This window comes from Haemorhous mexicanus, chromosome 13 (genome assembly GCF_027477595.1).
Source record: "Haemorhous mexicanus isolate bHaeMex1 chromosome 13, bHaeMex1.pri, whole genome shotgun sequence".
Classification (NCBI taxonomy): Eukaryota; Metazoa; Chordata; class Aves; order Passeriformes; family Fringillidae; genus Haemorhous; species Haemorhous mexicanus.
Genome location: NC_082353.1, coordinates 9,527,328 through 9,552,878, shown reverse-complemented (window position 1 = coordinate 9,552,878; position 25,551 = coordinate 9,527,328). Strand labels below are relative to the sequence as shown.

Sequence of the window (25,551 nt, the reverse complement as noted above, 5' to 3'; positions counted from 1 at the left end):
TATGTTTAAGTTCCTCAAAAGTATACAGTTACCTAGAAATATTAGGAGAAATCCAGAAACAAAAAGTCTCGTTTTCCCTCTTTCTTTTAAAATGAGACCAAGAGTAATGGAGTTTAACATGGCTCACATTAGCTAGCATTTCTAATGTGTATCACTGAAGATTTAATTTTAATATTAAGATTTAATTTTTATGTTTTATTACATAGCATACACAGCAATATTCAAATAGTAGATGTTACTTTTAAGTACTGTTTATATATAAAAGTTAGTATTGCAGAGATTTATAACTTTTTTAGAGCAAGAAATCCATCACAACTTATATGACTTCTGGGTTATTCTCCACCCTCGCTCACCCACATCAATATCATCTGGAAGAATCCTTGCATGGACTAGAATCTGATAATTGAATTAAATTCCTCTTTCCAAGAACATTCAAAGTACATAACAGCAGCAGGTAGAATGATTATAATGTAGTAACTTGAAATCTCCTACCACTCCAGCTGTAGTCATCCGGAAAGTCTGAGGTTTTGAGTACAGGTCTTCTGCCTTGGTCACCCAGGTGTCATTTTTAGTTTAATCACAGAGAATACACTGAAATGAAGCAGCTTATTATTTATTCCTACTAGAAGAACCATATTATGCATACAGGCTTAACAAGACGCAGTTATGGTTACCAGCATTCAGTCTTCTCTCCCATACATCAACCAAAGGGTCTATTTACTTAAAACCTAGATCTGCAATGCAAAGCTTGTAGGAGAGACAGTAAATATCACTAACATGTTTTTATGTCAAAGTAGCAGATTTAGCTGCCAAAGGACACAAAAGGGATTCAGCAAGGTCTTGGATCAACCTTAAAGGTTTTGAATTTATGTGTATGGGCAGAACCACCACCTCTGTCCCACCCACTCCACAGCCTTACCTGGACAAGTTGCTGTGCTCTCACTGTGGCATACACTTGAAAAACAAACGAGATGCCCACGCAGTGTGGTTCTTCTGCTGGCACTAACCTTATCAGCCAAAAGTCTGCAGTGGCAATCTTGCAGTGAAAGAAGATAAATTTTTCCATTGAAAAGCTGATTCCTCAATTCCCATCTCCTGTGCTATGAAGGATGCAGATTTCTGTTCCAGACAAACCTTAATAATACTGTTAATATTCTGCACCTTCCAGCTGCCTATACATACATACATATATCTTTTCTGGGGTCATTTCACTTCTAATGGCTTCAGAACTTTTAATATAGGGAAAAAATAATTTAGATAGTTTCCATTTTCTTACCTTTAATTATTAACCTTTTTTTCCTCACATCCTTTCTAAATTCTCTCTCATTTCTCCCATCCCTCCATATTTTTAACAAAAAGCAGAAACATTTTATGACACTGTTTATTTCAACAAACTGTTTTGCATATGTAGCTTGGGACTGTATCAGTTTTAAAAATTATTGGTAAAGCAGTGATTTAGTATGTGTTAGTTCTGGCATTTTAACTAACAGGAAGAGCTTAGTAATAATTTTATAAACTAGAATGAATAATTCTTTGTATAATCACTTTCCAAGTGCAGAAAGTTATTTTAAAAAAATGTATTTGGACAAATGGTGCTTAAGCCTTCCTTCCCATCCTGTGAAGAAATAGGGCTGAAGGCACTATTCCCATCTGCTTTGAAGTCACTGCAGATGAACACCTTTACAGAACAGTGGAGTTCTCCAAGAGAGGCAGGAACTGTATTTTCTGATCCATATGACCTCATGCTGCTTCTTGCAGGATTACACCTAATCCTTCTCATGGGCAGAATATGAGAAGCATCCATCTAGGCATTACATCATCTTCAGAAAGTCCACATGCAAATTCCCCACAAAAATTATCTTTATTTTAAAAGAAATTGAAACTAGACAACAGAAAGCAACAAAGTTACATACAGTGCTGGACAAAGCCTACCATATACATTTTCCAAGAACACTTGAATCAGATTCTGATATTTGTTCTTCTAAAAGGTAAAAATATCACATCATTATTAACAAAAAAAAAATTTAAATGTCAACAATCTTAATCAGCTTATATTTTGCATTGCTTGGATGGCAGTAGATTGGTAACTTGCCTTTTTCTACTCGCTTTTAACTCTAAAAGGAGAAGGAGGACAAAAAATTCCAAGTCAGAAGGCCCTAAAGTCCACAATGCCTGCTCTAAAGGCCACAAACACAAGCTTGGAGGAAAGACCAAGTTTTGAATAAAAATCCCTAACAACTTTGTATTATTTCACATTTCAGAAAATAAAAAAACTATCAAGAAAGAAAAACAAAAAGGAAAAATAATATATTAAGAGCTTGCCCTCCTTAAGTTATAAGGAAGCTCAGATTTAGACCATTCTGTAGAGGAAAAGATGAGTGTCTAGGAACAGACAACTCTCATAACTCCAATCCCAAAATGTCTCCAGTACAGCAATTCCTGAAATACAGTGCACAAATCTCCAAGGAAAAAGGTGGGGTTGGATACAAAAATTATTTTGAAACAGTTTCTCTGAACATGAAAAGGAAAATTATGTATGGTAAACAATGCAGAAATAGTTATTCCCCATGGTGCTGGGATAAGCCATTTCTAAACCAGGAGACAAAGGGTGACACTGAAAACTTTATGCTAGAGGCAGCACCTCTGAGGGCCTGAACACCACTCAGAACTAATTACCCCAGAACTGATGACACACAGCACTAGGGCACTAAAGGGACCTTTCTTTTCTTCTAGATAAAGCAGAAGTTATCACTTCCACATAAAGAAGTGAATGTGCATAACTCAAGATGTAGTGTAGGATTGTTATATTGCCTTAAAGAGTTCTGCTAAGTACACTTAGTTTCCAATTTTAGGGAAGAGTCTATTCTAATATAGAAAGCTTCTGCCAAAACTTAGCAACTGCAGAATAACTTTAAAATACATCCAGTTCTACATCCTCCTGCGTATATCTAATCACATCCAATAGACAAAAAAATTATATGCCTTCTAAACAAACAAAAAAATTATATGTTTTGTGAAACAAGTAAAGAGTGTAGAATAGAATTTTCACACACAAGAGCTGATTACCAAATGTTCACCCATTTATCAGTGGATAATATTAAGAAATTTATATTAAGTAATGGCAACAAGATGAAAATGCATATCAGTGCTGTGTGTTCTGAAGGGTACTCAGTTTTAATTATGAAGTGCTACCATCTATCATACCTTATTCTATGCAAGATACCTCACCAGCTACCAATCCATAAACAATAATGTTTCACATACTTCATAGAGTAGCTTAAAACACATCATGGTATGAAATAATTTGTATTACATAGTAATTTAATCCCTGGCCACAGGGCTAATGTTGGACAAAGTCTGGAAACTTTTCCAATTTGAATTACATACATTAACTTTGTCACACACCACAGCACTAATGCATGTATTACATCAGACATGCTCTAATTTAAAATCAAAACAAAAAAGTTGTTGCAAAAATACATGTCACCAATGTGGAACACATTCAAGATTGTATAAAAAGTACTGAACTGATATCCCAAAACAGGTATATTTAAGCAGTACATAAGGAAAGATTAGTTTTAATATGAAACAGTCATTTAAGTCACATACAACATGATAAGAAGCATGACTTCCTTTTTTAAAAAATGTTACACCAATACTTTTACTGACAGGCAATGTTTATTTATAAAATGAGAGGGATATATTTAATGCAGATGTGTTACTGTATTAAGTTGGAATAAAGACAAATGTTAAAAAGGTGCTACATTTTAACACCACTGATTTTGTAAAAATCTCAAACCATATAAGCATTTCACTTGCGAATATCACAGGCCCCAAACTGCACACACTCTAAAACATTCTTGACTGTGTGCATGCAGTTTCACTGACTTCATTAATTGTCACATGCTTGAAATTAAGCCTGAAAAATGTGATTACAAAATTGGTTCTTAGATTAAAAACTTCAGAGGTCACAAAGTATAATCTTCTTTGAGCAGCCCCCAAAATTATAGTTTTCTTTTAAGTAGAGCAAACTTCATCACTTTTCTCTAGCTTCTTTCATCTGAAGATCTCAGTAAAAACTAGGCCTCTAAACAACCTTTGGAAGTAAGCATCAGTCCCATCTTCTTTCAGAAGAGACAAGCACAGACCTGCTAGTTTCAAGTTGTAGAAGGAATGAGTAAAACAGGAAGAAACAGGATTTTTGCTACCTGCCCTCTAGTCTGTATCCAGCACTGTCACTTACATGTTTTCTCATTTAAAATTGGTCACTAGCAAAAAAGTATTAAGGACAGCACAATCCAATTTATACCTGTCTATTTCAGCCTGAGGGGGAAAAAAATTTGGGAGCAATATAAGGCTGCATTTCTGATCATGACCAGAAACCATGCAAAAGGACACAGGCATTTCCCACAAAAATGTTAAGGTTTGCAAGATTTACAAAATCTTTGCAATATTTTTGGTGTGCAGCACCAGTACAATCTAAATCACCAGTAATGAAAGAAGCACATGAGAGTCCAATACAAATTGTTTCATGTATTACAAAAAACCTCACCTATTCTAGCCAACCCTCCCCCCCTCCCTCCCACCTATCATTCTAGAACTAACTTCTAATGCTAATCAGCTGACATTTTCCTAGTACCTCACTAATTAAACATGATTGCTGTTTCTCCTGTGCATACTTGAACTACTACTCAGTCAACGCATGCAGAGAAAACCAAAATATAACTGCTCTCTAGATAAAGAGTTCAAGTATGCCAAGAGCATATCAGTAGGGCAAGCATATTGGCTGGATGACTTCTGGAGATCCTTGTCAGACCTTTCTCAAAGATCAGTGTGCTATCAAGTGTGGAGTTGGTTGTTCATTTGTTTTTATTTCATATCATTGACATTTGCTAATGCCTTGAACTTACAAGTTAATAAATGAGGAAGATTTACTGGGTTGCAAACCCATATAATACCAGTTTAGAAAAAAATCTGAAATAAATTGTTAGAATAAGTTTCATAAATACAGAATTTAAGGCCTTATAAAATGATATTCCAGATGATTTTAAGTATTTAAGAACACTATGTTTAAATACTAATGTCCTGACAGCTAATCTAGAAAACAGTTGCCTAACTTCATGTTGGGTTGAGGAAAAGATTAAGAAATACATGGCTACTTAAATACAATGTCTGCTCCAAATATTAAAATGTGAATTAGACTTCTGAGAACAAATGCCCCAAAATCTTCTCACAAGAGGCATGGGGTGTGGGAGTGGGAAAGTTAACAATATAATCACTGAAGCTTTGGTTGCATTTTCACTGAGCAAAACTGATTTCACTTACATTACTGGAGGTGTGAACCAGCTCCATTATGTTCACAGTGCTAATTGTCGCAGAGATTAAACTGATTCCTAGAGGAACAAATCTATCTAAACAAGGTTTGGTTTAATTGCTACTTCAGGTAGCAAAAGCAAATTCAAACAGTCTGTCAGTCATTAGGAGAACTACTGAAGATAAATCTCTTTAACAGAGGTTGTTGCTTGTTTGGTTTTTTCTTGGTGGTTTTAAAATCACACCTCTAACAAAACAAGATTAAGTCTAGTTAATATGCTAAATTAAAGCAACTACTGAAAACAGCAGCTCTGGATCTATTTTACACTTTACGTCTCCATACAGGAAAATTCTCAAGATATGAAATATGTCACTTACACTCTAGATATTATTTTATTTTTCCTAATGAGAGGAACAAAAAAAACCCCCAAAAACCAAACCAACAAACAAAACAACCCCCCAACCAAACAAACAAACAAAACCCCCAAAACAACCAAACAAACAAACAAAAAAAAAACCAACAAAAAAACCCGGTGGGGTAATACTGCACTTATACAGCAAAACTTTTCACTTTTAAAATAAAACAGGTTGTGTAGATCTGCACAGGATCTTCCAGGAATGTACACAGTAGAGCCCAAAAATCAAACACAATGGTGAACTATCAAACAGGCCTTACTTTCACTCATTAGCATGGCTTACCATGAAAACTACCTCTTTATTAGATGACTGAATTCTCTCTAAACTCCTTTATCACTCATCACCACAGACCTGAAAAATTTCTCGCATTAAGGAACATGACTAGTACCTGTAAGCTTGACATATGATTTAATTGCTGCTTAAAGACTGTTTCCAGCAGTGGTACACATTCCAAGCAGAATCTGTTATCATAGTGCCTCCTTTTATTAATTCAAAACAATATTTCTCTCAAAAGAAACTTTTTCAGTTGCATGTGCAACTTCATCACACTGCTAAGGCTGAACTGATCAAGGCTAGATGCTTCCCAACATTCCAAAAAGAAGGGGAGTTATTTTTGAGATCAAGAATAAGATCAAATTACCCTTATTAAAATAGAATTTCTTAGCATATACATGAAGCTCTAGTGCCATTCATACTTGTCAGTAGGATATCAGGTTTAGCAAAGGAGCTAAACTTCAGATTACTTAGTTCTGATATGAGCTGAACTCACCTGATATGACAGCTGTATTTTCATTCTTCACTTTAGATTTCCTACCCCCTCACTGCAAGACTGGCTGAGGCAGTGGTGGGAATATAGTTTTAAGACTTTGCTGCCAAATTATCAAGCAATTCAGAGAGCACACTCCATTGCCTTGCCCCCTCCTTCATGCCAAGTGGACTGTGTAAGCTCAGGGTGACTGAGCAGGCTGGAGCTGACAGCCCTAGAAGCTGGGCAGGATTTTCCGTGTACTACTTCATCTCCAATTCTCAGGCAGCACTGAGGCAGGAGACTGGAACCATCAGTGAGAAAGAATGAGAGAGAGGTGCATGACTGCACAACCGTGACAGACCAAAGACTGTATCCCAAGGTACGTCCTCAAGATAAATGAATTAAGGGTACATGTGCAACCCTACTTCTGGCATTCTCTAGATTTAAAGCAGGGCACTTCATAAACTCGATGTGTTCTTTTTCCAATTTAATCTTATTTCACAACAATTTCCAAATAATGCAAGGCCTAGCAAGAGCCTTCAGCATGTAATGCTGAGAAGTCAAGAGATTATTGCCTTTTCGAGGAAACAAATGTGTAACGGTTAGCGGGTTTCATTGTGTTACTAAGCATGAATTCATGATTTTTGAATAGCACATTAATGCTTTACTTCAAAAATAGGAAAAAGCACATACAAAATTCTCTGTATTTACCCTAAAATAACAACTATTAGTACTGCACATTCCTCCATGTCATCTCTACTATATTCAAAGAAAGGCTAGCAAGAACATCAATAACAGACATTCACGCCAAAAGAAAAAAACCAAGTAATGAGTAATTGCAAATATAGTACTATTAAAACCAAGCACTAAATGCTAGTGTTAGTTAACACATTTATATACACTAGCAAATTAGGGCTATTCATACAGGCACATTTTTTCCTTCAATAATATTGTCAATGCTCATCCTACTTCCGATCAATTATCAGTTACAGTTTAATCAGAAACAAAAAATATTCCATCCTGTCAAACATTTGCACACATAAAACTAAGAGTACAAAAGCTGAGATGGAAGTTTTTGAATGAATACAGATTAGGGGAAAAAAGATGACAGCAATCAAACACAACTGATTGTCTGCAGAAAGTGAAGTACCCAATTTGCAACCAAATTTTCATAGCAAGTATTTGCTCCACTAGCACCCATTCAGGCTGTCAGCCCTCTGTGTTCAGTGCAGGCGGTCCTGCAGTCTCTCTCGTGCGCATTAACTGCACATCCTTGTCGGCCATGCAAGTGTCACAGCCCCACACTGCCGATGCCTCTGCCGTGAGGAGGCCATAGGCTGACTCTGTCATGCCCGTACAGATCCGGTGGAACCATTTCTGACAAGAGGCTTCACACAGGATGGCATCCTGGTCATCGTTGACTTCATGTGTACAAATTCCACACGGGTAGACGGGTTCAGAGGATGAGTGTCCATGACGACTGGGATGGAGGGGTGTTTTGCTGCTCTTTTCAGAGTTGCATCCTTCAGCAGTACCTCGAGGCTGGCGGGACTTGCTCTGAGTCCCATTTGAGTGGCCAGCATTGGTGTTCTCAGCACTGTTAGAATGGCTGTTATCCTGATTTACCACATTATTTCGAGTAACATTTTTCAGGTCACTGTTACCTTGATTCACAACGTCCTCTGTCCTGTGATGATGCTGATGAGCAGCAGTGTTCTGGCTGGATGCTTTGCTTGCACCTTGACTAAAGTCTTGCTTTTGTGCAGATGATTTTGTCTGGTTGTACGTGTTTGGTGGAGGAACAAAAGAATGGTTTGACTCTAGCTGAGAATTTGGAAAATTTGGATTGTTTCCAGGACCAAAGTTAGCTGGCACATCAGGGTGAGGTATCTGACCAGAATGGCCAAAGTTCTCCCCAGGATTTGGTCTGAAATGCTGAGCAGACATATTGACATTTTGATTTATCTGACCACTGCCATAAGGTGGTTGATTCCCAAAACCTGGATTATCATGAGGACCAAAGCTGAAAGAGTGGGGTCGACTAAAACCCATGCCAACAGGGTTTTGAGGAAGAGGATGTGGTTGGTTTCTGAGGGAGTAAGAACCACCATATGGTGAAGATACTCTGGGCATCATGTGAGGTGGCATTCTGAAAGTGTTATAGCCTCCAAAGCCAGGATAACCAGGATTACTGAAATATGGATTTCCTGAAGGAAGTGGTTTATAAGACACAGTATTATAGTTGTCATCAAATGGATTTGCAGCTACAAGATGGTCAGAGCTTGGGTTCGGTGGTGGAGCATATTCAGATGGAGGAGGAAATGACGACCCCTACAAATATTTTAGATACAACACTTGAATTAGTTTTAGTATTTCCCTGCAAGACAGACCAACCACAAAGGTTCTGGATTAGCAACACAACTGCTGAAAGAACTGTTCAGCTGTTGTGTAAAATTCACCCGCTGTACCCTGCCAGGCTGTCTGAAATTTCAGAGGCAGGAGAGAAGCTTGAGCTCCAGATAACGTGGTGATTTATACTCGTTTCAGAGTTTTAAAAAGTTTGCAGTTGAAAATAATACTTGATATGTGACTTCTATTTCATAATCTTTTACAAAAGACAAGCAACAATACAGAAATCCAACTGTCACAAACACATACACAAAGTATTTCCAAATGTTGAAGAGCAGATTTGAAGATTTGAAGCATTTCCCTAACTTCATTTTGGGCTCATGTTACTGAATATACATCTCACAAGACACCCCACTTCCATGAGGATATACAAACCTAATGGTACTATAACCCTAAAGAGGCATTTAGAATATAGGAGTCAGCAGACTGGCATTTTCTATAGTCTGTGGAATATTCTATGCTGTACATTTCTATACCAAACAGAGCATTCAGTGATTGTGGACAGTCTGCAAGGCATAGCCAGTAGGTATGAACCACGAGGATTATGCTCTGGTTACAGAGCATAATCAAGTGTTTAATGGAACCCAGTCTGTTTAAATGTCACCAGTGCAGTCACAATTGAAATTCATTCTAGACTAGCCTGTAGGGAACACCTGCTGTGTTCACCCTCACACTAACTGTACCCACAGAAAGTTTATTAGTACTTAGGATGAAAGTGTTAAGACTGAAAATTTATTTTTAAAAAAAAAATTGCTGCAGTGCGAATTTTAACCTGGTCAGAAGGAACACAAGCTAATCTGCATCTCCTCTAGAGTTATTACCGTTCCAAAACACAAGAAACTCCACCAAAAAAGAGGTGTGAAGCCTTGTAAAGTACCTGAGTATTTCTCAGAGCAAGTTTCAGGATGACTACTTTAAAACAAAACAAAAATGAAGAAAACAGATCCACATCTCAATGGACTCTGCATAGGCCTAACAGAAAGTGTTTTACCTACATAAATAAAGGTATTCCCACTGGGCAGTACCAAATTAACAGATAGTCTCACTCAAAGCTGAATGAACACACAAAGGAAACTTGGTGCTATAGATACCCAATTGCTTAAGATATTGAGGCTTTCTTTTCTGAAAAGAACAAGTGCGTAGAAACGTCACATTGCAAGGATTCACTGGAAAAGAGCTCTACCTGACTTAGCTTTTGCTTGGAAATCACCTGGGGAGTATGCCAAGAGCTTGGTCAACACATTAACAAACTGTACTGATTCATTAGCCCACAAACCTACACATATAGAAATGAAAGTAAGGTAAGAAGTAGTCTCATGGCGACTACTCATGCTGTACAGATTTCTACCAATGGCTACAAAGTCATTAAAAAAAAAAGTCTGCCTCAGAATCAAATCCCTATGGTAAAATCCAAGTGGTTGCAGTCTCACTGTGCTCCTCTCTTTATATGTTTTTGGCAACTTACAGGGATTAAAATAACTTCAGTGCAAATACTAGGATTCAGGAAGATTTCAACTTCAAAGTAAAACTGAAATAGTTGGTATGTAGCTGCTATTTGTGACAAGAAATTGATATTCTGAACAATGAGAGATGCTCATACCAGCAAACAACATTTGAATGCACTGTTTATTAAGAATTCAAAAGAAGCAAAAGGAATTTACCTGTGTATTTGCTTTGCGCTTTTTCTTATCAGGGCTTCCAAGCTGAACTCCTGGTCCTCCTAACCCATCCAATCCACTGTCACCACCTACAAGATATCAATCAGTGCAATAGTACATTAATTTTATTGCAGACTGTATTGTAAGTTTGCCTTTAACTACCATGGCCTCAGATATCTGTTACAAATACTGAATCTGCATTGACTCTGGTGCCTTGAGTTGCAAGTGCTAAAGGAGCACGTATCTGGAGGTAAGCTAACATTCCTCCTATACCTCTGTCTGCTACCACTTTCATGACCCATTCATGCTCATTCTTATTGAAATAGACATTTCCATTTATTTTATTTTTATCTGTCCCTTGATTCTTAACATCTCCATATCACCAGTTAGAAGTATTTGTTGTTTGCATAAATCATAAAACTCAAAAAATCTGCAAAAAGCCATGTCTAAGACTCACCTCTTAACTCGTGTAGACACAGAAACAGTGTAGCAATATACAACATATTGTTACAATCCACCAAGAAGGAAAAGAAAAGCAAACAGTTGTAGATCCATGAACAAAAACCATTGAGAACTTGCCATGCTGTTTAGACTAATCTCCTGTGCATCCAATCTAAATTTCACTAAATGCAAGACCTGATCAAACAAAAAGACACCTGCCAATACTAAGTGAACCAGCCCACCTCTGCAGAAACCTTATAAAATAACTGAGCAAGGCTATCCTGGCACAAAAAAAAGTAAGGAGTGTTCATTTCACTGGTTGCTCAATCAGACTTCACCCTGAGCAATACAAAGAGACATCTGTACTTCCCCTGGGATTCTCCACCTTTCACAACAGTGGGACAAGCTCTCAAATTTGCATAAATTGCGGCTTTCATTTAAAAACCCTAGTTAGACCATAAGTGCAAAATAAATCTAGCAATCTCATTATTATCCCAGTCAGTCTGTCTTCACAGGCTCAAGTGAAATTGCCACAATATGGGAATGCAAAGAAAACCCTGAGCTGAAGTATGAGAAGCATTTTCAGGTGATACCAGAGCAACACAAGTTAAAGTACTAACATCATTACATTAAGAAACTATGTTAATTCTTTTTTTTTTCCCCAGGCAGATTAGGATAATAGCTTATTTGCTCTTTTATATAAATATATAACAACAGCACAGAACAGTAAGCAGGAAATCCAACCTAAAAATTTTACTGTTCTTTGTTTAAAATTGATATTCAGAATACAAGTCAAACTTGATCAAGATGCAAGCATCCAGCTGAACACACAGGTCTTCATGACCAAAGACAACCTGGAGATAACTGTGAATTATCAACAGTATTATGCAAAGCAGCACAATGTATGACATTACACTGCTCTGTTAGACAAGTGTGCCCAGCAGACAGGTAAACCTGCTTCAGGTAACACAAAGTCTCTCCTCACAGGAAAGCTGCAGTCCTATTGGACGCAGACCAAAGTATCCAAGTTATTCGAAATACTCCTGATCCAAGGAGGCCTGACAAATTTTTACTCCTAGCACTTCCTCCAGACCTCCTTTTTTTTTTTTTGAGGTTTCAGGGAATTTACCAGTCCTACTTCAAGTAAGAATCCAGTTCTGCCTCTGCTTTAATAAGTTCCTTTTGGCTCTAGCTGTCACTGTTAAAATTTGATTTTATTTTTCATTACACATAAGGAAGATACATGGACATCCCAGATCAACACCTATCAAATTTTAAGTCTGAATTTCAAAGACAAGGGCATGATTTCACAATCAAGGTCTCAAAATAAACTCAGGATTGCATATAGCATATTGTGGTCTAAGATACAGTCAGAGAAACTAGGGATTACTTTTTAAAAAGAGACCTTTTTGCCGTGATTTACAATATAAAATCCTGCATATACTTGGTGTGCTATGAAGCGTTGTCACTACATTACCTGCAGATACTAAATGACTAGAGCATAAGGTTTTACATAAAGAATGATGGCAAATTTCCCCTAAATTTCAACTCTATAAATCATCTTCTTTATAATCTATTTTCTCAAAACCATTCCTGTACTTTCTATTGGCTTCTTCTCCAGGATTCCTATAAGTTTATACTAAATTAAGTGTAAGATTGCACTGTGAACAATAATCCTCACAACCGCATAAACTACACTTCTGTTCATGTCTCTGTACTCTTAAAAAATAATTTATGTTAACCACTGATAGCAAAATATTCCAAATATCCAGATTTCTTCTAATAAATTCAACAAGTAGCAGCACAGACATCAGTAAATTTGTGATCAAGTAGAATACTTAGGGTCATACACAAGTGCTGGTTTACAATAGCTGAAGTTAAAACTTTATAAAACTACATATAAATTCCCTCTCTGGGACATCATTCTTCAAAAGCATAAGCTTATGAACATTAGCATTCCAGTGACAAGTTCCATCAATTTCTACCTGAATTACTTTCATCAGCAAAGCCATTCACATGCCTCGGTTTACAGAAGGGAGTCCTGTGTCTGGAAAAGCACAAAGCTTTTGTATTTCCACTTCTCACTGTGTGAGGCCAATGATTTAATTCAGCCCTAAGAATTTATATTTTCCCTGTGGGTTCTATAATGATTTAATTTATACATGAAAGGAAACAGAATGTTAGTCCTAGCATACCTCCAAAAAAGAGTGAATAAGGCCCATTTTCATGAAGCCAAAATAAACTTTCCACAAAGTGACTTTTGGTACCTACCACACAGACTTTCATTAAAGGAGTACCAAGCATTTTGGAACACTGAATTAATGAAAAATTATTCATTGTCCAAGACTAATTTTTTAGGCAAAAATACAATCCTTTTTACTGGGACATCACCTATCTCATGGATCTAAAGATATAAATACATATCTGATAACTATTCCCCATTTAAACTCCAGATAAAATTAATTTCAGCCATTCACACTAGGGCAAAGGAGAAGAGATAAGCCTCCTATTCTCTTTTACTTTGTACATACCTAAGATGGACATTTTCGGTGTTAGTTAGGAGAATTGTAGTTTGGTTTACACATTAAGGGATTTTTACTTTGCATGTAATTTATGCCATATTTAATATACTGCAAATACAGTATGGAATATTTTCATATTCACTGACAAATCTCAGTCTGGGTTTTTAGAGGATGGATTGCCAGAGTCTTTTTAAACAGTACTTTATCTCAGTAAGAACATTTTCCCAAGAAACATAAATGGCTTAATAAACTTTTCGTTATAGACAGGAAACTAAAAATAGCTTAATTTCAACCAAATTTGGTGAGCCTGTTCTGTGGCCCTGAGACTGTAAACACTTTTGATAAGAAGCTATAATCAGGTGGAACTTGGTGGGTAACTCCAGCATGTGAAACCACATATGCTTAAATATTTGCAGAATCAGGGCTTGAGTGTGGAGGAGTCTAATGAATCCCAGCCTCCTTTGTAACACTGCTGTGTGTCTTCATTCTCTCATTTTGAAGCTTGCAATCCAGCTGTTACTATAGCAGTTTTAGAAAAGCAAACTGTAAATCAATGACAATATGCACCGTAGAATCCACACCTTTTCCCACTTATCCAACCAGGAAAAAAAGCTTAAAACATTAAGAACAATAGAATTCCAGGGACAAAACAGGAGGCAAGAAAACAAGAAGCACTAAATTGCAAATTTTATAATTTTGCCATGATTTTCACCCAACTCAGTCACCCAGCCTGCTGTCTGATTATTTCATTCAGAGAGGCATTTCTGTGTCGAAGGACCATAAGGACACAACAATCACTACGCAGGCTGATGTGCCACTGCCATTAAAGTCAGCTGCACTGCCGAAGTCGGAGGAGACCCTGCATTTCTGCCCTTCTCCCTACTCCTTTGAAAGAAACGCACACCTCAAACCTCACCAGAGCCATACACCAGTGCTATAAGTAAAGAATAATATTTTGATTTTTTTTCTTTTTTCTTTTCCCGAAAACGGAAAGACAAAACCCCAACTAGACTCAAGCACAGAAGCCAGGACTGGGGGCAGAAGAGCGAACACTCAAGTGTAATTTATGGGCTCTGCATCAGCACGAACTCGGACATGTGGCACTGCCGCCGTATTCCCTTGCACCAGCAGTATGCTCGCTGCATACTAATGCGCTGCACATCCCCAGACACACAAGAGACAGGACCGCACGTCGCCCTCCCCCGCGAGGCACACCTGCGCGCACAGCGAGCCCCGGGGCTGCTTTTCAGGGCCCGCAGGCTGCGGGAGCCCGCGGGGCCCGGCCGGGCCCCACCGACCAAACTTCGAGCGTCCCCGGCACCGCCGGCCCCGCCGCAGCCGCAGGGAGGGACCGCGGCGGGGGCGGCCCGGCCCGTGCTGCGCGGCGAGGGGAGCCCGGCGGGCAGCGGCGGCTCGGGCGGTGCGCGCATCCCGCGGCTCCGCCAGCCCTCCGCACGGGAGCCAGGCCCCAGCGGCGGCCGCCCCCGGGCCCGGCCCAGCCCTCGCCGTACCTCGGGATCTCTTCAGCGCGATGGGGTCCTTCTCCTGTTCCGCTGACATTACAGACAGCAGCGCATGGCTCCCAGGGCGGCAAGAATCGGGGCTCTTTGATGCTGCTGCCGCCGCCGCCGCCGGCCCGCACCCCGCCCCCTCCGCCCCCGCCTCCTCCGCCGCCGCCCCCGCCCGCTGCTGCCCTCGCCGCCACCGCCCCAGCAGCGGAGCTACGAGACTTTGCAAAGTTTGGGCGCGGGAGGGCTCCGCTACAGCCTGCGGCGGGGGCCAGGCCAGGCGGGGTCCGGCGTGAGGAGCGCCGCTGCCCGGAGGCCGCCCGGGGGTCCGCGGAGCGCCGAGCTGCGCCGGCCAGGGCCCCCGCAGGCTGCAGGCGCCCGCCTTGCCCGGCCCCCGCCGCCGGGGCTGCCGGGCCCCGCGCAGCGCCCCCGCCGGACACGGCGCCGCTCAGCGCTCCGAGCCCCCGCTGCCCGCCGGCTCCCGGGCGCGCAGGGGCGGCAGCGCCCGCGGGGCGCTCCGCCGGGGTCCCCCTGCTCCCGCCATGAGCGCGGCGGGACTCTCGGCCCCGGCCGCGCCGCCGCTCGGAACAAAGGCGCCGCGCTGGGGCGGCTCCGCCGGCGCCTCCACCCTCCGCTCGGCCACCGCTGGGACTCGGTCCTGCCGCGGGACAGCCGCGGGGCGGGCCGGGGCCGGCAGTGCCCGTGAGCGTGGGGACCGCGGCAGGAGGGGGCAGGGGCCGCCTCAGCCGCCGTGCGGGGGGAGTCTCTGGCCGGGACCGCGTCCGGGGCCGTCAGGGGTTCCACGGCGCTGCTCCGGTGCGGCACGTGCCTCACGCCTGCTTCCCGCCTCCGGGCCGCGGCTCCCGTTCTCCTGCCCACGCGGGTGGGTGTCTGAAGCTTTGGAGCATCGCCCTCCGGCGGCTCCCGGGCAGGCGGGGGACCTAATGCAGGGAGGGGCTCCCCACACCGGGTGTTACCCGCCGGCCGGGTCTCTGGCCTGGGGGTACAGGGCAAACCACTGGGCCCAGCCAGTGCCCTCACGGCGTCGGTAAACCCTGCCGAACCCTTAAAAACACACGCAACAGATAAATCGCTGCAGGTGTCGGTGTAATTTTGTGCAAACACATTCTGCCTCAGCTTCCCATCTTCTGAAGTGGCTGCGTTTTAGAGGTGTTAGGTATGCAGTTCTTGATCTAGATCAAAATTGTTAATCAGCTGCATTAAAAGTACCATTTGAATAAAGATTTATTCTTCCTATAAGGATAAAAAAATGCCCAGCTGTACAATAAGGGGTTTGCTCACGTGCCTGACTTCGAAATACTTGTCAGTGCTATTTCTTTATGTACCTTCTTGTTAGATGGATAGTCGATACTTTTCCGGTACTTGAAACACTTTTTCTGAGGGGAAAAGGTTACATTAATGTAAAGGTTAAGATATTGGAATGGCTATTACTTAGTTATGCAAAATGTAAAAGTAAAGTGGAGAGAGTAATTCAATTTATGTTGATTTCTGTCCTTCCCTAGACATCATTTTTATTTGTCCACAGTCTCTTACTTTGCAGCAATCCCAGATGCGCGTACCTCAAAGTACAGCACACCGCCAGTATTCTCATGGGATGTGCTGCTTGATACTGTGTAATCTTACTGAAGAGAATATTAGCAAGGTGGGTGTGAGCTTGTCTATATTTGGAGGAAGATGTGCCTTATCTGTGAAGAGATTTGCATTTTCTGTGACAGAGCTTGCTGCAGGCCCAGCTGATTCTCCCAGGGCTGCAGGAGCTTTGTGCACGGCTGCCGTGTAATGGCATGTAGACTGTAATTATGGATGCGCAGATTGATGTCACCGAGTCTGTGAAGTTTCCTACGGGGACATTGTCTGCATCAGAAATGGGGGCTGGGAATTCAGATTTAACCCAGTGCTCTACTTGCAAAAAATTATGCCTGTTTTGCTGTTCATCCAAATTCAGCTTTTAACTGGCTCAGGTCTTTTGTGAGCAATCTGTGGGAATCCTGTTGGACTCACTTCTAAACTCTCATTGGAAATAGCTGATGCGGTGTCTGAAAGGAACTAATTCACTGGTTCATGTGCCTGCTACACCAGCATCCCAAATATTTCCCCAAAATCTACAGAAGTTCTCATTATGACACACAATTCACTACCTGGTAAGCCTCACTGCTCATTGGTTGTCCTTAGAATTACTTCAACATTTCTTCCTCTCAAAAGCTGGCATTAATTAAGAAGACTTAGGGGTAGCTAGTTAGCAACCTTCCAACACCTAAGTGGAAGTTACCAGGAAAAGAGAGACAAAGCTCTTTACAGAAATGTGACAAAAAAATTAGACCCATAATTTTAAATGAGCTTCCCACAGGGCAAACCCCAGAATTGCCTGGTCCAAGTTCAGCATTAGACTTGATTTATACAAGGGGCTGGACTCAAAGGCAGGACCTCCAAAGTCCTTTTGTTTTGAACTGTAATGATGCTGTCATTCTGAAATAATTTTCTTCTGGAAAAAAAGGGACATGTTTAAGGAAATTTGGATTGCAGTAGTTTTAGCTTGTAACAGTATTCCAGCATCAGTAGATTCGATTCCCCCACTTGCTATGAGGGAAAAAACACAATAATTCATTTTTCTAAAAGGCCTCTTTTCATGTTAAACAAATATAAGTGCTAATTCTACAACCTTGTATATGTTTCACAGCACCACTGTGATAAATGGGACTGTTTATCAAGGCTGGAGGGAGTTTCTGTCAGGCCTGAGACAACACCAAAAATCTGGGTTTGTTGTTCTGCTGGAGTTATACCCCTGCTCCAGTCTCATTTGTTCTCCTCCTCCACACCTCCCTTTGTTGGTAGTAGAACTGAACAAGTGCATGTTTATAAGTTACACCGAGATGTGCTTTTTATGCCTTTTTAGCCTGGCTGGCTATGCAGCTGATACTACTCTGGGAAAATGTGTTAAGCAGGTCCCTTCTGGGTCTGTCAGAAGCAGAGCATCTCTGCTGACCTGACTGGGCTGTAGCTGTAACTGAAACACTTCTAGCATGAGTCATTGAAGCCATTTCAGTGCAAACTGCTCTGCCTGCTGGTGAATGCTGCATCTGTTCTGGTGATGCAAACCAGGCCTCACCAGCACACGTCTGTTTCATTTCTGCTTTTAATCAGCAAAAATTAGGACTGTCTGAACTTCTGCACTAGCCACTTAGCCACATAATATAAAGTACAAAATACAAAACAAGATCTAATTAATTGTTTATTCGTGTTTTAACTTCAGTTTGAAATGAATACAAAACTGTAGGAAAACAGGGCAAAGTATATTGGCTTATGAATTGATCCATGAAAGAATGTAAGTTTTTATCTGTAGCCCATTACATTAGTTTTCTTCATGTGACACAAGTCTGAGAATGATCATGCCTTTGTCTAGTCACATTGCAAATCACTGGTTGATGAAACACATTTTGCTAAGCTTTGCAAGACAAGTTATTAGTGAACTGATCAAAAAATGTCTCAGCTGTACAAAGGCCACTCTAGTGTCATATCTATACTGGAACAAAATTGTTAAAGTTCAAAGCAAGCTCTTAGTTATGAAACCTAGCAAGACTAATTGATTTTTTTTGGGTGCATATTTATTTTTTCAGCTTACATCTGAAACATGTATATGCTGAAGTATCTCAGAAAAAGAAGCTTTCATGCACTCAGATACTCTTGCCAACAATGCAAGACTTATAAAGTTAAAACCTACAAATTTCCATTTGTTTAAACTATTATATTTTATATCCAACACATCAAAATTAATTAGTACCTAAAGAATTAAAATATAAAGATGATATTGATCATCTAGGAACTTAAGTTTAATTCTTGTATTTACAGCTATATATACACCAAATAACAAAAGTTTTGACGAGCAATCCAGCTTGTGTGTGTATGCATTAAAAAACCTCATTGATCTTCAAGTCACCAAGACAGATAAAACCTCTCTGATAAGTAAAAGGGAACTTTCAGTTTGCCTTGTTAACTGCAATATAATACCTTTTGGAAAGGGACAAATACATGCTTGAGTAACCTTGGTAGGCTTCTCTGCAAAATGGACTTCTGCCTACTCAGAGGTGGTCGCCTGTTGAGCAACGAACAGTGAAATGGGGACACTCTGTGGGGAAAGGAAAGAAATGCAATTTCCCACTCTTTCTGGATCATCATCTTGAATCCTTTGCATTTTCCTGTTTCGTGGTCTGATGAAAAGAAGGGAAGCATTTAATTCCTGCACTTCATTGCTTACAAAATGAAAAATGAAAAAAAAAAAGAAGAAAAATCACAAACATTGTTAGCAAATGTTGCAAAAAAACTCCACTATGAAATCTCTTCTGCCATCCTAGGAGAGGAGATAACAAATACATTTTTATTCCCTCTTTTGTTTATTGTGCCACTGAAGTAGGGAAGAACACAAGAACAGATAACTAAATATGCCTAAGTACACCATGACCTAGTTACATAGATGCTGCACTCACCCATTGCATCTGAGAGGAGCCTCCCTAATCCCCAGGCTAAAATTCACATGAAATCCAGGATTTCAAGAAAAGAATGTAGAATTATTTTAAAGATATGCACTATCTGTCTGCAAACACCAAAGTGGATTAAATTACTTGGCATGTATTATGTTTAGTGGGGACAATTCCAAATCAGAAATTTAGAGGCAGAGGTTTTAGGATGCTGTACAGCTGTTCCTCTGGGGATCCTGTCATTTTCTTATCTGCAACTGCAAGGCTGGGCTCTTCATTTTGGCCCAGTTGAGCTACAGAAAAGAAACATCATAAACTCTTAAAACCTTGTTGAATGCTAAACCAAGTTGCAAAATGCTCCTATTAAAAGGCTGTTTCCAGTCATCCCCACTATAAATGGCAACCTCCTCCCTTGGGCTGAGACCTCTGAACCCCAGGCTGTGGCAGCAGCCAGCACTGCTGGGTGCCAGGGTCCCTCCCCTGGCCAGTGCCCAACAGCCCAGCATGGAGATGGCCTCTGAGCCTTTCCCAGCTCAGGTGAATTCCTGGGATTGTCAGCTGTGCTACAATGGCTTCTGACACACTGACCCTCCCCACTGATTTTACTCTATCCCGCCTACACCACAGAGGTGGAGAAGCAGCTTATAAAAACTGAGACTGCTTTCCTCTTTATAATATAGCCATTTTTCTGTAAAGTGTTTTAAAAGCTAGAATTCTTCCTATAATGAACTAGAGGTTGTCTTGCTTTTGATTTATCAGAAGAATTTTAATTGAAATACTTAGAAACTCAAGCCTGGGGTTTGCTTATCCTTTGAAGCTGGAAATCTCAATCTCATGGGATTCATTCTGCCTTGACTGTGGGTTTTGTGTAAAGCAAAGCCAGATTGTTTTATTTGGTAGAGGCCAAGCAAGCTGTTACTGACTTTTAAATATTCAGGATGTATTCCAAAGCAGGATGGTTGCTAACATGAATAGTTTTAATGGAATTTTTTTATTATTATTATTTTACAGTCTGCGCTGTAAACTATCTTACTTCCAACTTCAGTTGTATAACCTATCATAAGGAAGGCTATGAGCAAGTAGTTCAGTGGGATTGTTTTATGTTATTATGTCTGTAAACTGCAAAAAGTGAGGAGGCAGCATAGATTGAGGTCTGTCACCCACCCCCTGGTGATAGTTTTCAGCAAACCAGGGTTAATAAACTAGGTTAATCTCCTAGACCAGCACACCAAACTGCAAATTGTTAAAAGGCTGCAGTGAGCTGCAGTGTATGCAACACTTTTCCTGCTTTCATGTGGTGCAATAGCCTGGCAGCCTAGCCAGAAATCTGAGGCTTTACTCATGAAAATCTTTTTTTCCCAGTGTATTGCTATGCAGATAAAAGGAAATTCAAAACCATTCTATTAACAGGAGCTCTGGGGAGTCCCCATTTTATTTCCAACTAAAGTAGAATCCAGTGTTTTAGGTAGTGATTTAAAATGTCCCACAGAGTATAATAGGAAACATTATCTTCTAATGCCCATAAAAATTTACTTTCACCCTTCAAAACCGTGGATAATTACAGTATCCAGCACCCCCTGAACCCACCTGGAATTTTGGTCAACTTCCAGTGATGCTTGAGTCATCTCTCCAGAGAAACCTGAGGAACTTGGGCCACTTGGCAGCACTGCCAGAAAACCATCTCAGCTGGTTCTTGCAGGGGCCTCAGAGCCACCAGGACAGGCAGGAGTCTCTCAGAGGTCAGAGCCCTGGCCTCTCTTGGCAGCCAAGGGGGATCCTATGGACCAGGGATATCCAAGAACAACACCTGTCACTGAGCACAGCTAGATCCTGAATTATTTATATTTTCTGTATGTTTTAAAGGTGCTTTCCTGTGTAAATAGGATTTAAATTACAGGATTTAAATAAAGCTTACACTCCTCTTTCAGGCAGAAACAATTTGATCTCTCTTTGTCAAATCTGAATATGTTTACCTGGGGCTCTAACATGCAAGTTTGTGAAGAGAAAGGGGTTCAAATCCCATCATCTTTGCTGTGTGGGGAGGAAAAGGTGAAGCCAAGGCTTAATACATCAGTTACAGAAAGAGTAGGACCCTGCAACATGGACAGCAGCATCATCAGCCCCTGCAGCTTCTCTCTTACTGACAGGCTATGCTCTACTGTCCAGCAAGCAATGCTGAGCCATGACTGCAGAGGAAGGAAGAAGGGAAAACAGGCTGAGCTGCACAGTGCCAAAATCTATCAGAAATAAGGTAAGGCATAGTTTAAGCCTACAGGTACCAAATGTTTATGCATCCCCAAACAGAAAACCCAACTGCATTTACTTGTATATATTCAGAGAAGTAACTTTAATAAGTGAAAGGAAAGCAGAGGTCTCTTTTCATATATAACAAAATGTGAAGTCTGGCTTCAGGTGCAAAGGAGATTCTTAGCTCAAACCTTCATATTCCAAGGTATTTATCCCTTAATCCAAAAAAACAGACAAGTTAAGACTGTAGCTTGTCACTGATAAACTGAACAAAGCAATAGCCACGCTGTCACCTCAATGAATGTGGCCATTCCGTGCAAGTGGCCCACAGCACTCACCTGTCTGTAGCTCAGACATTCAGGTTGGTGGCAGACTCCAGGCAGGTAGCACAGCATCAGATCCCAAACCAGGGCTGCTTCTAAGCTTTTCTTTGCAATGGAAAGATGGAGCTTTACTGTTTAGTTATTGCTACTGAGAACAAGGATTCTGGACTGTAAATGAGCCTCTACTAACCAGCAGTAACATAACTGGAAACTGCAGTTGGTTCCTGTTCCTACCCAGAGAAAGAGCAACATCTCTGGTGGGTTGCAGTGGTAGAGCATTTGTATCACTGCACAGTCCAAGACTGACTGTTCCCTAGTTATTTGAAATTGTTATCTTTTAAAATGTAACTTATTTGCTCTATTTAGGATTTATTCATTTTTTACAAATACTCTCTTAAGTTACTTGATCATATTTTCAGCATTGGTCTGATTTTCTCAATTATCTCTCAATAACTATATTTCAGTGCTCCTATATTTGAACATAAGGAGTAAAGACTTTTGGATTAGAGTTGGTTTTATAAATAATCTCCACAGCTGGTGCTCTAAAACTCGCAGGGATAAATGTCATATAAGCTAGGAAGAACTGGTCTATAAGCAGACTCTGCAGGTAGGAACAGCTGTGATTCATAAAGAAGCATGATGAGGCTTTTGGGATTTCCTTTGTCTTCTGAGAATTCAAAAGGAAAGAGACCTCATGGTTCTAGTGCAGAATTCAGGCATTGCAAGTGATCAGCAGGAGACACTGACAAAGCAGAGCTGCTCTGACTCCAAGGGGTGTCCACAGTGTGTCCTCTCTTAGGGGCACCCAGGAGTGACAGGGCCCATGCTCTTACAGATGGTCAGAATAAGAAGTAAACGTATTCAGAAAGTCATTTCCTGGACATGGAAAAAAGCTAGCAGACATTTATTTCAAACCTTCAATTCCCAATACTGCGATTTCAAAGCTTTGAAATACCTGTGAATATGTTTCCTTATCCATTAAGTATATCCAGTGCCAGTAAAGAATTCATATATTTTAGGGAACAACATGGACAAAAACTGAAGTCAAACCTACCAAGTATTGCAAGATTCCACTTCCACTGATGTCTTGATTTTAGTCTCCCTAGAGACCCTGCAAATGACAGCAATAATTTCTGTGGTTTCATTTCCAGTAGTTTGCATGGGCACCATTACTCTAAATCCAGCTCTGAACCTCTCTCTCTGAACTGCCCACCAAGTTCTCGTTGCTCTCAGGTGGCAACCAGTGATCAAGCTGCCAGAACAGAAACATTTAATCCCTCCAGAACACAACTAACTGAACTTGATTGACTTCCATCTAGCATGCAGTCCTTTGTAAGAGCAGCAGTTTGTCTCTGGACCAACAGCAGTTGCATTTTCAGTCTTGTCATACATTGAACATGGGGTTGAACAGGTGTAAATGAGGAAACTGGGGAAATTCAGCAGTGCAGCTTTGTCAGCAGCTTTGCAGGCTTTGGAGAGCAACTGCACTGAGAACCACATGTTTCACACCCCATGAAAATAAAGCAGAACAGAGACCTTGCATGGGTGTTCAGCAGTGGGACACAGAGATTTAGGAGGGAAATAATTCCACGTACATAAGTGATAAATTAATACATGGTTGGGCAAGTTCTATGAAATTCAATACATGGTTGGGCAAGTTCTATGAAATTCAATTATAAGTTCAGTTTACTGTCTACCTCTTTTTATGACTTCAAGTGCCAGCAATACCCTATCTGCTCAGCCTGAAATGAGGTGCTGCAGTTTTTATCTTCCTTGTTTTGAGCCACTCCCTGGAAACACCAAAAATAAAATATCAACACCTTTACTAAGGAAAACTTTTATTTCAACTGTGCAATCAATCAGTATTTAGACAGCAGTTTCATAAACATTTGGCATTTAAACTTCTATTATTTTTGGCATGACCTTGGGGTAGTATATAAACAACCCTGGAGGGGAAAAATGAACCAACACACTAGGTAACATTTACTAGAATGCTAGAAAAAGAAAAACAAATCCACATTATTAAACAAAATAGTTTTTAAAAGACATTAAAAAGTTACATTCAAATCAGGGCAAACATTAGCTTCCCTCATGCAATGGAATTCATGGAGCTGATCCCCTGAGACAAATATAAAATTAATACAATTCAGCTCCATCCTCCATTAGCCAGTAAGCCATTGCTGCCCTTAGAAGAAAATGGCACACAGAGTGAAAGGATCCAGACCACCACAATGTCAGATACACACCTGGCTCCCACACTGGCAAGTCATTCACAACTTAAAAAAAAAAAAAAAAAAAAAAAGCCAAACAATCAAAAAGCAACATTTGTATAAATCAGTTTTTCATATACAGTTAGTCTTCACTGAAAACACACCAGGCAGATGCAATGTGAGTATATGCAACCATCAAAAGCTGAAAAGTTCTTTTTTTGAAGGAGCCCTATGGAACCAGAGGGCCCAACACAGCAAAGCCTTAAGCATGTTTTTATATCCCTTTTGAGTCAGTCAGGAGTGGGCTCAGCATAAATCTAGAGGAATTTCAAAGAAATGACCTTACAGTTGAGCCAAACAATTTGTGTTCTTTTCTCTGTTAACACAAAGTGATTTGGACTCCTATTGAAGAACTGTGGTTTCTGAAACACATGGTCCAAAATGCTACATGGTGTTACTGGAGAAAGGTGCTCAGTATTTCCTGCAGACAGGAATCTCTCTGCTTTAGAGGGTGCCTGCCATTAGCAGAGCTGCAGCTACTGTGTAACGATTGCTCAGGCTAAGAACCACCACTTTAGCCAATTACTAAGTGTAATTCTGCTTTCAATTTTATGAGAATTATGTCAGTTAATTGATTTCTGTGAAATACCACCAGCATTATACCTGGGCAGCTCTCTCTGGTTGCCATGGATGGGATTTTGGGCTAAACATGGAGTGCCCTGCAAAACCTACCAATGTTCCCCATGTTAGGAGATGGAATTTTCCCTGCACGAACTTCATTAAATGAGCAAAAATTCATAAAATGAACAAAAGCTCAGAGTTTGCTCAGAGTAACATTTTACTGAGAGCCAGCAGTAGCTATGCTTGTGTACACCCAGGCTGCAGTAAATCAGAAGTCATTCAAGTTGACTTGATTTGCAATGAAAAAGAGGTAAACTGACTTGAAATAGTGTTTACTACAGGCTAATACCAGATTCATGGAGAGTTCTAAGACTTCTGTCCTTTTAAAATAATAGCACTGTGAAAATTTAAAAAACAAACAGAAGCTTATTTTGTTTGTCCAGACTATGCAAACTGAAATACAAATTCTCCCATTGGCTTTCAAAGAAACAGGATGAGGACCCTGATTTGAATAAGACAAACAAGATGAAGCTCATACCAAAAGCTTGGGACTAAACCCAGGGAAGGAATGAACCATAAGAATCATTAAAAACCGGCAAAGCAATCTCTTTAAAAATCTCATCAGGTATCCAAACAATGGA

The 25,551-nt window shown here is 40.5% G+C and overlaps 1 protein-coding gene across 1 annotated transcript; it reads right to left on the bottom strand.

Annotated features, from left to right (window-relative positions):
• Positions 1-1,842: 1,842 nt before the first annotated feature.
• On the bottom strand, positions 1,843-15,145 carry PYGO1 (pygopus family PHD finger 1). The gene is made up of 3 exons (XM_059858303.1): positions 15,020-15,145; positions 10,549-10,634; positions 1,843-8,809 (listed from the first exon to the last, which is right to left on the bottom strand). Exons 1-3 carry the CDS (start codon positions 15,066-15,068, stop codon positions 7,688-7,690), a joined length of 1,257 nt encoding a protein of 418 aa, XP_059714286.1. The 5' UTR covers positions 15,069-15,145; the 3' UTR covers positions 1,843-7,687.
• Between the last annotated feature and the right edge of the window lie 10,406 nt (positions 15,146-25,551).

What these genes read in the sequence shown, in the direction of transcription:
- PYGO1 (XM_059858303.1), bottom strand. Translation starts at nt 15,068, where the DNA reads ATGTCAGCGGAACAGGAGAAGGACCCCATCGCGCTGAAGAGATCCCGA. An exon ending in CGCGCTGAAGAGATCCCGAG is followed by an intron (nt 10,635 to 15,019) that starts GTACGGCGAGGG and finishes GATATCTTGTAG; the next exon opens with GTGGTGACAGTGGATTGGAT. An exon ending in AGCGCAAAGCAAATACACAG is followed by an intron (nt 8,810 to 10,548) that starts GTAAATTCCTTT and finishes AAATATTTGTAG; the next exon opens with GGGTCGTCATTTCCTCCTCC.